The 13472-nt window shown below is 42.6% G+C and overlaps 2 protein-coding genes across 2 annotated transcripts in view; one reads left to right on the top strand and one right to left on the bottom strand.

The window, feature by feature from the left end:
* USH1G (USH1 protein network component sans) overlaps positions 1-13472 on the bottom strand; it is a 784266-nt gene that overhangs the window by 71049 nt on the left and 699745 nt on the right. The window lies entirely within an intron of this gene.
* On the top strand, positions 3457-4110 carry LOC134566153 (eukaryotic translation initiation factor 4 gamma 3-like). The gene has a single exon (XM_063425858.1). The coding sequence runs from the start codon at positions 3457-3459 to the stop codon at positions 4108-4110; it is 654 nt and encodes a 217-aa protein (XP_063281928.1).

Raw genomic sequence — 13472 nt, 5'->3', positions numbered from 1 at the left:
TTTTATCATATTATTTCTCTAAACATCTTTGCATCCTTCTCCACCCCATAATCTCTAATATCTTTCCCCATTGCTGCAAAAACATACACATAGTAACACAAAAAACATAAATTTAAAATCGTTGGAGGAAATCTTCCCTTCTTAGCACAAAGACTGTACATTTTCATTTAGAAGATCAGTCTTTACTGTGTCTTTAAACCAGACACTAAGTAGGTATGTCCGGAATGAAATGATGCTATTTAAGATTTTACCCCGAGAAGAAAAAAAAGTAAAAAAAATTAAAAAAAGTAAAAAAAAAAATTATTCTTTTGAACGCATTATACCCCACTTTTTTCCTTTTATAAACGTATTTCTTCTTAAAATATTTGTTATACATATTTCAACCAAGATGCAGACAAATTTCATCAATATTTACCATAATTTCAGTTACAAGTGTATTCAGTCTTATTATCTATTACTAGAATGTGAGTTTATTTAATTTTAACTATGTGCAAATAGTGTTTATTGAACTATCATTCTTAATTATAGGTCGCATTTGTATTGATGTCTATATGTGTGTTTTCCTTTTCACACCTCCCTTCCTTTATTATTTGTATACCTTTAATAAATTATTTTCCCAGCAAATTACTCTTGTGTTTGTTTTCTATATTGGTGTAAGCTTATAAGCTATGCAAGTGAAGTTTTACAAGTGAAGATTTCAAATCAAACTCACTACTTAATTGTGTCTAAATTAAAAGGTCCCTTTACCCATAAATAAACAAAACAAAAAAAAATGTCTTCTGTCGCAACAGTCTTTTTATCTTTCTTCTTTAATACTGGTTAACCAGCTTTTTGCTTCATTTACGTCCGAAAAAAAATTATTTTCTTGTTTCCAGATGAACTTTAAAGATGCCGGAAGGCCTCATTGAAATCTGATGTCGTTTTTCCTTAAAAAGTCTGTCACAGTCGAGAAGGATTTTCTCCAAGTCCTAGTAAAATAGGATAGATCTTGCAAAAAAATTATATCTTTGTAAATAAGGTTTGTTCGGGGTTTTGTGTGGCTGGCTTTCATTAAATTGTCTCTCACTGGTAGTGAGCAAAAGCTCACTATCACGTCTCTTGGAAGATGTGAAGCAATTGTATTAGGTTTGGGAATTCGATGGAAATTTTCTATTTCGTAGTCAACTATAGGCATTTCAGGAAGAACCTCTTTAAATAAATTACTTAGGTATTCTTTTTAATTTTTCATTAGCAATTTCTTCAGAAACTCCTCTGATTCTTATATTAATTTTTCTTGATCTATCTTCCAAAGCTGCTATTTTTTTTCCCAAGATTGTCAGCTTTGTTTCTTAAAGACTGCATTTTTATCTTGATTGTTTTTATTTGAGTCCCAAACATTTCGAGTTTTTTTTCTACTTCTACCACTGGTACTGCAACATTTTTAATGTCTTGTTTAATGTCATTAAAGCTTACAAGCATATCTTGTTTTAATGTATTGAGTTGTAGTTCCAACAATTCTTTAAGTTGATCTTGTATGCTGATTAAAGCAGTTACTTGCGGTTGTAATGGCATTTGGACAATTGGAATTTCCAAGTTAATATTAGAGGTATTAGCCGGGTGTGTCGTGCATTCAATTTTCTGTCCCTGCACATCTTTAATGGGAGTTGTGAAAAAGCCAGGCAGCCTCTTTTCTGTTTGATGAACTCATTTAGTTTCTTTTTTCTTTTCCAAAGTGGTTTTTCTAGTTGCCATTTTGTTTCTTAACAACTACTTCATAGGGACTTCTAATTGAATAATCTACCTTATTGTTAACCAATATCACTTTTGTTTTGAGTGTTTAGATTGGTTAGTTTGATCATATGCCTTAAATGTTGCTTTGAAAAAAAAAAAAAAAAAAAAAGATTCTTTCCAACTGGTTTTTTCAGCAATTGAACAGTCAAGCAGATAGAAAACTTTGAATTTCGATTATTACCAATCACCTCTTGCCATATATGCAGACTTTATCTCAAGCCTATATTTATATGCAGATGTATTGATATATTGATATGTTGCAGTATATTCAGTGGTACTCACACTTTTTCTTGTAGCTCTTTAAAGATTTCTGAGGGTTTTCTCCTTTTTTTTTTTTTTTCCTCTCCTCACTTGTCCGAAAGGAAACCCCTTCTGTTTTAAGTATAAGAAAGCTCTCCGCTCAGCGGATCTCCACTCCGTCAACACCCATCAGCGCTTGTCAATATGCGCATCAAGCGCCATTGTATTGCCACACTAGCTCTCCAATCCTCCAAGATTCCCCAACACCCAGCCGGACAATATTAGCGCGGCAGCGTGGTTAACTTGTCTCCACGGCCGTTCTCTTCATCTCCGTTCCGGACACACCCACCTCTAGCACGTGTGATGTCTCACGTCATTGCGTACCGCCCCCGGAGCCTAGAATGCCCTGTTTCTACTATCGTACCTCATACAATTGGATTGACAGAGGAATTGCCAGTAAACCTTGGTCAGCCACAGTCCACTTTAGGCAAATCTAGATTCTCAGAACCCAGTCACAATTATTTTGCTGCAGCCTATCTCTTTAGAGCCTACAGAGGTTATCACACATATAGAAGACAACACTTCTCTAGAATATCCTGTTTCTGCTATCGAACCTCATACAAGTGGATTGACAGAGGAGTTGCCAGTAAACCTTGGTCAGTCACAGTCCACTTTGGATTTTCAACCAGAGCCTACAAATCTAGAATCTTGGGAGGCTGACAAAGATCAAGATCCAGGTATTCTTCTAGTGGGCCCAGTTTGTCCTGCCACATCAGGCACTGGTGAAATGTTAGAGGAGCTACCAGTAAGCTCTGACACTGTGATTTGTCAGTCTGATACTACTTTGGATTGTCCCACTGTTCAGCCAGAGGAGTTGCTTCTAATCAATCAAGAGGGCACCCCTGAGCAGGAACAAACTGAGATAAAGAATAATCAGCCAGGAACACATGTGAGTCTGAGCAATGACCATGAAGAGCAGCCATTGCCAGAAGACAAAGAAAAATAACCACCTGGTGAGGCTGATATAGTTCGAAAGAAAAGCCAAGATCTTGCAGTACCTGTCCTTCAAGAGAAGACAAATATTAAAACAAAGGTAGAAAGGATACACTATGACAGGGATTCTTTACTTAAATTAAAATCTATCACACAGGAGCCAAGGGACTTGTCTGAAATTGCTAAACTATACCAAGGTATGCTCATTAGACCTCACCTTCGACCAGTGGATCCATCACAATTGACCAGTAGGAATTGTGCACCTCTAACTGCAAAGTTCTTCCACCCTGCTAAGGATAATTACAGACTGCCACCTGGAATGGGCCAAATGAGGTCTCAGCAAGCTCCTTGTAAGGACTCTCACAAAATCCTTCAAGTAAGTAAGAATGTAAAACAGCATACATGTAAAAATGCTTGGAAACCTCCCATGAAAAGAGCAATTGAAGATCCAAGATGCAAGAATTAGTTCGCAAAGTTCGCAGTATTCTAAATAAAATCACACCTCAGACATTCCAGCACTTAATCAAGCAGGTAAAAGACCCATCTATACAGACAGAGTATCAACTGAAAGGTGTTGTAGAAGTCATATTTGAAAAATCAATAGTGGAGTCACATTTCGCAGTTGTATACGCAAACATGTGCAACTGGCTAAGGATGCTTGAGGTCCCAACAGAAGACAACCCTGAAGAAAGCATCACGTTCCGTAGGCTGCTAATAAGATTCTGCCAGAAGGAGTTTGAGAGAGGTGAAAATGGGAATGAAAAAACTGAGAAACTGCAAAAGGAACTGGATGCAGCCACGTCACCGAGAGAAAAGACCCGACTAAAGGAGGAATTGAGTGAAGCCTCTAATAAAGCACGCATGCGATACCAAGGGAATATCAAATTTATTGGGGAGCTATTTAAATTAAAATTGCTCTCTGAAGACACCATAAAAGACTGCCTTATGAAACTAATGAACATGAACAGCGAGGAGTCCATGGAATGCATCTGCCTTTTGCTCACTACAATTGGAAAATCCTTGGAAAATGGACAGTGTCGCTTGGACAACTATATCAGCAAGATTGACATCTTTATTAAAAAACGGAAAACATCTTTGCGGATTTGATTTTTGGTGCAAGATGTACTGGAATTAAGAAGAAATAACTGGGTACCTCGACATAAACCTCAGGGACCGAAAACAATAGATCAAATCCATAAAGAGGTAGAACTGGAATCTAGACGAAAAGAGCATGCATGCATGCATGCATGTATGCACAGGGACAAGGCTGCAAATTCATTCATATAAATACATTCAAAATCATTCAAGCAGCGGCACCAACTTTTATGCCCAAAGAAACACATATGCACAAGCACAAACATTTATTCAAAGAGAAATTCAGACAATCATGCAAAGTCAAACATATGCAGTCATACACTGCCCATGTTATGAAACAAACACATTAATGGTGGCATAAAAACATGATTTCGAATTGCATTTGGTAGTTTCATCATTGCCCAATAAAATACACAGTGAAACTCACATTAACAACATGCATGGTTCACTGGCCTGAACCTGCAGGATTTACACTTGTCAGGACCACCATTGTTTAACTAGACATATATTTTGTATATTGTTAATTTTATTAAAACAATAAAGTCTTTTTTTTTTTAATTTACTCTTTTATACTGATGTCGGTTTGTTCGTTGTAGTGTTTTATTTCCGTGGCCGTTGCTAGGTTTAAAATATACCTATAGATTTAGTCCATACTATATCTCACAGACACCATCCTAAGGCCTCATCCCTTGGTTTCTCTGTAGCTGTATAGTACTCACTCCCTTAAAGGAATCCTCCAAGCACCAGCAGTCGCTAGTGGTTATGGTGCCCGGAGTGCCCTGCTGCCCTCACATGATAAGTAGTCAAACTTTTTGAGACAGTGAACATCCACTTGTGGCCCAGAAGCTCCTGGATTGAGCTAAACCATTGGTCCAGGCTCATTGGTTGAAAGAGCTCAGCTGACTCCCTCAGCCAGCGAGCTTAGAAAAGTGGAGTTAATGGAAGCTCCAAACTGTATAAAATGCTGCAAATGTTCCTTTAAACCCTTTCAGGGCTGGGGTATAAATAGTGAATTGTTTTGGAGCAAACTAATGCACGGCATATCTCAATGAGTGAAAGGGTTAAGGTGTTCCGGCTGTTGAACTATGTCTCCTTTGTTGTAGTCCATTGGAAATGAATATTAGGGAGGTAAACTATTAATTTAATGTTCTTAAAACCAAGACACATATTTGATGAACATTTTCAGGGTTATTCACTACAATACGACTTTAACCCCTTAAGGACCGAACTTCTGGAATAAAAGGGAATCATGACATGTCACACATGTCATGTGTCCTTAACCCCTTAAGGACCAAACTTCTGGAATAAAAGGGAATCGTGAAATGTCACACATGTCATGTGTCCTTAAGGGGTTAAGGGGTTAAAGCAAATTTCAATTTAAGGACAAAATAGCCAAATTGGAAGCATAGCTGACTTGGAGAATGTTTCCATTTCAGCTTTTTGGCCTCAAATGTGAAATTCACTTTGAATTCCCAGTAATTCTCATTTTAGTGCATAACTCTGAAAGGATCCATACTCACTGGCTGGCTGAGAACCATCTGTGTTTTATGAAATTACTATCACAGCAAGTTGCCCCATGTGTGTTTGGAGGAGCAAAGCAAATGATTGAGGAACTATGCGTCTAACAGCAATCACCAAGTTCAATAGTCCTATACAAAGTGAATAAATGTAAAAGTTAGAGCCGCCCATCAGGGGATTTAACTAAGAGCATTTTGACACTTTTCATTCAACCATTGTATCAATAATCCCTGGCAGAACTGCGTGTTATACAGTTAGCACTTTGTGCTTTCCACAGAGATATTTCAATTCAAGATGAATTTCACAGACCTACTGTGTACCATTACAGTAAATACTGCAGATTTTTATTTTTGTGAAGCTATAGGGTTATATTAGGGCTGGGTCATTTTCAGTGTTGCAGTTTTGACGATTTGCTTTATTGGGCTCACGTGGTTTTTTATTTTTAGACAAAATTACATTCCCAAACTGTACTTTATCCCCATTGTGGCATTTTCAAGACAAACTGGGTCGATTTCATGTGAGTCTTTTTCAAGGCATTTTATTTCATCACCAATTCTTTTTTTGTAAATTTAGAAAGAAAAATATTTTGGTGTGCAATTTTAAAATACAAATGGCAGTACGTATGCATATAGTTTAGCAATTAAAAACACAGATAACAATTTATCAACATTCACAAGACGACATCGAGAGCATATATAAATGATAGCCACAATCCAGTCAGAAAGCTCGCACCATGGTAAACTAAGCTATCTGTAGGGTCAGTGTTAAACAGAGTGCTGCACATTATGAGCTATACTACCAGAGACAGAGCTGATCCTGGGTGAGTGCATGGATTAGGCTCCACCCAAATATTAAGCTCCGTCTATTGCACTCGGTGCCAGGGACCACCAGGAATCAGGATTCCCCCCTCCCTGGTCCAAGGTAAGCCTCAGAGAGGGGGGAGTAAACTACAGTTTATTTTTTTTTTACCTTAGCCCCACCCAATTGCCTTCCCTAACCCTGAGTTCAGCCCCTAACCCCCAATTACAGCCCCTACTACAATCCATAACCCCTAATTGCAGACCCTAATCCCCCCTACTACAGTTCCTAAGCCCCAACTGCAGCCCCTAACCCCCAACTGCAGTTCCCCCTACTATAGCGCCTTACCCCAATTGCAACCCCTAACCCCCAATTTCAGCCCCTAACCCCATACTACAGCCCTTATCCCCCAATAGCAGCCCCTATACATCACTACAGCTCTAACCTCCTACTACAGCCCTAACCCCACTTCAGCACCTAGCTGTCCTACTACTGCTGCTAACCACCACTTCAGCCACTAACTCCTATTTGCATCTCCTAACCCCATACTACAGCCCCTAACCCCCAAATGCAGCACCACACCTAAATCCACTACAGTCCCTCCCCTCTACAGCACCTCTCCCCCAATTTCAGGCCATACTCCCCACACTACAGCCCCTTACCCCAATTGCAGCCATCCCCACACTTCAGCCCCTAACCCCCTACTACAGTACCCATCCCCTACTACATTTTCTAACCCCCCATTACAACCCATACCCTCCACTACAGCTCCTACCTCTACACTACAGCCCCTAACCCCCACTACAACCCCTAGTTACATACTACAACTCCTAACTTAATTACAGCCCCTATCACCCCACCACAGCCCACTACCAGTTCCCCCTCCCAAGATTAGGTTCTAAATCCCTCAGCACCAAAAATATTCTTACACCCAGGCGTCACTGACCTTAGGATCGGCCATGATTTCAGCTAAATGATTGGCCAATATCTTTGAATAGATTTTTGTGTTATTATCTACTAATGAAATTGGGTGAAAATTTGGACAAACATTAGGCGTTTTAATAGGTTAAGCCAATGTTATAATTTGTGCATTTCGAAGCTTCCTCCAGCATGACACCTGTGGACTAGTGATGTCGCGAACACAACATTTTCGGTTCGCGACCGGCGAACGGGAACTTACGCAAACGTTCGCGAACCGGTGAACCGGGCGAACCGCCATTGACTTCAATGGGCAGGTGAATTTTAAAACCCACAGGGACTCTTTATGGCCACAAAAGTGATGGAAAAGTTGTTTCAAGGAGACTAACACCTGGACTGTGGCATGCCGGAGGGGGATCCATGGCAAAACTCCCATGGAAAATTACACAGTTGATGCAGAGTCTGGTTTTAATCCATAAAGGGCATAAATCACCCAACATTCCTAAATCACAATGGATATGGATTGACACCTGACATATGACATATTGACACCTTGACATATGGATTGACACCTGTCCTCAGAGACCCTGATACACACTGACACAGAGCAGAATAGGGACTGTTCCCCCTACATAGGGTCACTTGGCAGATATGGATTGACACCTATCCTAAGGATCCCTGATACACACTGACACAGAGCAGAATAGGGACTGTTCCCCCTACATAGGGTCACTTGGCAGATATGGATTGACACCTGTCCTAAGGATCCCTGATACACACTGACACAGAGCAGAATATGGACTGTTCCTCCTACATAGGGTCACTTGGCAGATATGGATTGACACCTATCCTAAGGATCCCTGATACACACTGACACAGAGCAGAATAGAGACTGTTCCCCCTACATAGGGTCACTTGGCAGATATTGATTGACACCTGTCCTCAGAGACCATGATACACACTGACACAGAGCAGAATAGAGACTGTTCCCCCTACATAGGATCACTTGGCAGATATGGATTGACACCTGTCCTCAGAGACCATGATACACACTGACACAGAGCAGAATAGGGACTGTTCCCCCTACATACGGTCACTTGGCAGATATGGATTGACATCTATCCTAAGGATCCCTGATACACACTGACACAGAGCAGAATAGAGACTGTTCCCCCTACATAGGGTCACTTGGCAGATATGGATTGACACCTGTCCTCAGAGACCATGATACACACTGACACAGAGCAGAATAGAGACTGTTCCCCCTACATAGGGTCACTTGGCAGATATGGATTGACACCTATCCTAAGGATCCCTGATACACACTGACACAGAGCAGAATAGGGACTGTTCCCCCTACATAGGGTCACTTGGCAGATATGGATTGACACCTGTCCTAAGGATCCCTGATACACACTGACACAGAGCAGAATATGGACTGTTCCTCCTACATAGGGTCACTTGGCAGATATGGATTGACACCTATCCTAAGGATCCCTGATACACACTGACACAGAGCAGAATAGAGACTGTTCCCCCTACATAGGGTCACTTGGCAGATATTGATTGACACCTGTCCTCAGAGACCATGATACACACTGACACAGAGCAGAATAGAGACTGTTCCCCCTACATAGGATCACTTGGCAGATATGGATTGACACCTGTCCTCAGAGACCATGATACACACTGACACAGAGCAGAATAGGGACTGTTCCCCCTACATACGGTCACTTGGCAGATATGGATTGACATCTATCCTAAGGATCCCTGATACACACTGACACAGAGCAGAATAGAGACTGTTCCCCCTACATAGGGTCACTTGGCAGATATGGATTGACACCTGTCCTCAGAGACCATGATACACACTGACACAGAGCAGAATAGAGACTGTTCCCCCTACATAGGGTCACTTGGCAGATATGGATTGACACCTGTCCTCAGAGACCATGATACACACTGACACAGAGCAGAATAGAGACTGTTCCCCCTACATAGGGTCACTTGGCAGATATGGATTGACACCTATCCTAAGGATTCCTGATACACACTGACACAGAGCAGAATAGAGACTGTGCCTCCTACATAGGGTCACTTGGCAGATATGGATTGACACCTGTCCTCAGAGACCCTGATACACACTGACACAGAGCAGAATAGGGACTGTTCCCCCTACATAGGGTCACTTGGCAGATATGGATTGACACCTATCCTAAGGATCCCTGATACACACTGACACAGAGCAGAATAGAGACTGTTCCCCCTACATACGGTCACTTGGCAGATATGGATTGACATCTATCCTAAGGATCCCTGATACACACTGACACAGAGCAGAATAGAGACTGTTCCCCCTACATAGGGTCACTTGGCAGATATGGATTGACACCTGTCCTCAGAGACCATGATACACACTGACACAGAGCAGAATAGAGACTGTTCCCCCTACATAGGGTCACTTGGCAGATATGGATTGACACCTATCCTAAGGATCCCTGATACACACTGACACAGAGCAGAATAGGGACTGTTCCCCCTACATAGGGTCACTTGGCAGATATGGATTGACACCTATCCTAAGGATCCCTGATACACACTGACACAGAGCAGAATAGGGACTGTTCCCCCTACATAGGGTCACTTGGCAGATATGGATTGACACCTGTCCTAAGGATCCCTGATACACACTGACACAGAGCAGAATATGGACTGTTCCTCCTACATAGGGTCACTTGGCAGATATGGATTGACACCTATCCTAAGGATCCCTGATACACACTGACACAGAGCAGAATAGAGACTGTTCCCCCTACATAGGGTCACTTGGCAGATATTGATTGACACCTGTCCTCAGAGACCATGATACACACTGACACAGAGCAGAATAGAGACTGTTCCCCCTACATAGGATCACTTGGCAGATATGGATTGACACCTGTCCTCAGAGACCATGATACACACTGACACAGAGCAGAATAGGGACTGTTCCCCCTACATACGGTCACTTGGCAGATATGGATTGACATCTATCCTAAGGATCCCTGATACACACTGACACAGAGCAGAATAGAGACTGTTCCCCCTACATAGGGTCACTTGGCAGATATGGATTGACACCTGTCCTCAGAGACCATGATACACACTGACACAGAGCAGAATAGAGACTGTTCCCCCTACATAGGGTCACTTGGCAGATATGGATTGACACCTATCCTAAGGATCCCTGATACACACTGACACAGAGCAGAATAGGGACTGTTCCCCCTACATAGGGTCACTTGGCAGATATGGATTGACACCTGTCCTAAGGATCCCTGATACACACTGACACAGAGCAGAATATGGACTGTTCCTCCTACATAGGGTCACTTGGCAGATATGGATTGACACCTATCCTAAGGATCCCTGATACACACTGACACAGAGCAGAATAGAGACTGTTCCCCCTACATAGGGTCACTTGGCAGATATTGATTGACACCTGTCCTCAGAGACCATGATACACACTGACACAGAGCAGAATAGAGACTGTTCCCCCTACATAGGATCACTTGGCAGATATGGATTGACACCTGTCCTCAGAGACCATGATACACACTGACACAGAGCAGAATAGGGACTGTTCCCCCTACATACGGTCACTTGGCAGATATGGATTGACATCTATCCTAAGGATCCCTGATACACACTGACACAGAGCAGAATAGAGACTGTTCCCCCTACATAGGGTCACTTGGCAGATATGGATTGACACCTGTCCTCAGAGACCATGATACACACTGACACAGAGCAGAATAGAGACTGTTCCCCCTACATAGGGTCACTTGGCAGATATGGATTGACACCTGTCCTCAGAGACCATGATACACACTGACACAGAGCAGAATAGAGACTGTTCCCCCTACATAGGGTCACTTGGCAGATATGGATTGACACCTATCCTAAGGATTCCTGATACACACTGACACAGAGCAGAATAGAGACTGTGCCTCCTACATAGGGTCACTTGGCAGATATGGATTGACACCTGTCCTCAGAGACCCTGATACACACTGACACAGAGCAGAATAGGGACTGTTCCCCCTACATAGGGTCACTTGGCAGATATGGATTGACACCTATCCTAAGGATCCCTGATACACACTGACACAGAGCAGAATAGAGACTGTTCCCCCTACATAGGGTCACTTGGCAGATATTGATTGACACCTGTCCTCAGAGACCATGATACACACTGACACAGAGCAGAATAGAGACTGTTCCCCCTACATAGGGTCACTTGGCAGATATGGATTGACACCTGTCCTCAGAGACCATGATACACACTGACACAGAGCAGAATAGAGACTGTTCCCCCTACATAGGGTCACTTGGCAGATATGGATTGACACCTATCCTAATGATCCCTGATACACACTGACACAGAGCAGAATAGAGACTGTTCCCCCTACATAGGGTCACTTGGCAGATATGGATTGACACCTATCCTAATGATCCCTGATACACACTGACACAGAGCAGAATAGAGACTGTATCCCCTACATAGGGTCACTTGGCAGATATGGATTTACACCTGTCCTCAGAGACCATGACACACACTGACACAGAGCAGAATAGAGACTGTTCCCCCTACATAGGGTCACTTGGCAGATATGGATTGACACCTGTCATCAGAGACCATGATACACACTGACACAGAGCAGAATAGAGACTGTTCCCCCTACATAGGGTCACTTGGCAGATATGGATTGACACCTGTCCTCAGAGACCTAATTGTGTAATAATGGTAATACTATTACCTATTATATAAAATTGGCAGGGGCAAGGAAATTCCCTCTAAATAGATGGGTATAGGCAGAGAGTATGGAGACCGGAGTGATAAAGTGTCAATAAGGTGATATAAAGTTAAATGTATCACAGACACACAGCCACCCTTTCTCTTAGCTAGTTTCCAGAAATGCTGGATAGGTAGAAGGGCTATAAAGACCCAGAGAGGTCTAAGAAGAATCCTCTAAACTAGCCCTAATCTCCTTAAACACCTTCAAGGGTGTTCTAAGATAAAGCTCAATCTAAACGTTTAGATGACTGCCTGATTTCCCATCACAGATGCTGGCTAGGAATAACAGTGTGCAAGACAAAGAGTAGGTCTAAATGCCCATAGTGCAGTAAAGTGTCCCTAGTGAAGTGAAAAAGAGAATAACGAGCTGGCGCCCAAGAGAATAACGAGCTGGCGCCCTATCAGGGGACGTGTATATGGCATCGATTTTAGGAACCGGGAGATGGAAAAAGATGCTTGGTCGGTCCTCCTACTTCAAATTTGGGGCACTGCGCGTGCAATCTAATGTGCCACCAGATAGGAGTGGTGTGTTAAGTAGTACAATTCCTATCAGTTTAATCCATGTTATGTGCCTTTTTTTTGTTTGGTTTTTGAAGCCACAGTGCAGCACCAGAGGGCCGAAAAATTAGGCCTGTACACAAGCCTGAAAAATTAGGTATTGTTGCAGCCGCTGCTGTAGCAGCGGCCATAAAAATTGATGTTTGTTTCCCAGGCAGAAAATGCCCTAAAACATTGCGGCTTGAACCCTAGTTGGTGGCGGATAAGTCACGCAAGTCAACCGGCATTCAGAGCTAAAATACAGCAGCGTGTGGACCATTTTTAGCCCAAGGCAGCTCATCTCATCAGGCCTTTTTAAGTCGAATGTACAACATCATCATCATCACACCGTACGTCCATGTGTGTAATGCTGCCTGCCTGAGACATATCCCTGTTATCTACATCCTCTGGCAATAATGGTTGCGCATCACTCATTTCTTCAAACGGATGTGTAAATAACTCCTCTGACATACCAAGTGAAGCGGCTGTTTTGCTAGTGTTGGTGGTGGCGGCAGGCGGGTGAGTGGTATCTTGAGAGGTGCCTGAAGCTAAGCTGGAGGAGGATGGTGCGTCAAGGTTCCGAGCGGAAGCTGTAGAAGATTGGGTGTCTGTGTTAGGCAGTCAACTATGTCCTCAGAACTTTTCAAATTCAGGGTACGTGGCCTCTGAAAACTGGGCATTATTCTAGGGCCAAAGGGAATCCCAGCACCACGACCACGATGGCCCCTGCGCGGTGGCCTGCCTCTGCCTGTCATTTTTTTTT

The sequence above is a fragment of the Pelobates fuscus genome, chromosome 6 (assembly GCF_036172605.1).
Source record: "Pelobates fuscus isolate aPelFus1 chromosome 6, aPelFus1.pri, whole genome shotgun sequence".
In the NCBI taxonomy this organism is placed as follows: domain Eukaryota; kingdom Metazoa; phylum Chordata; class Amphibia; order Anura; family Pelobatidae; genus Pelobates; species Pelobates fuscus.
This window is presented reverse-complemented; position numbering and strand designations above follow the sequence as displayed.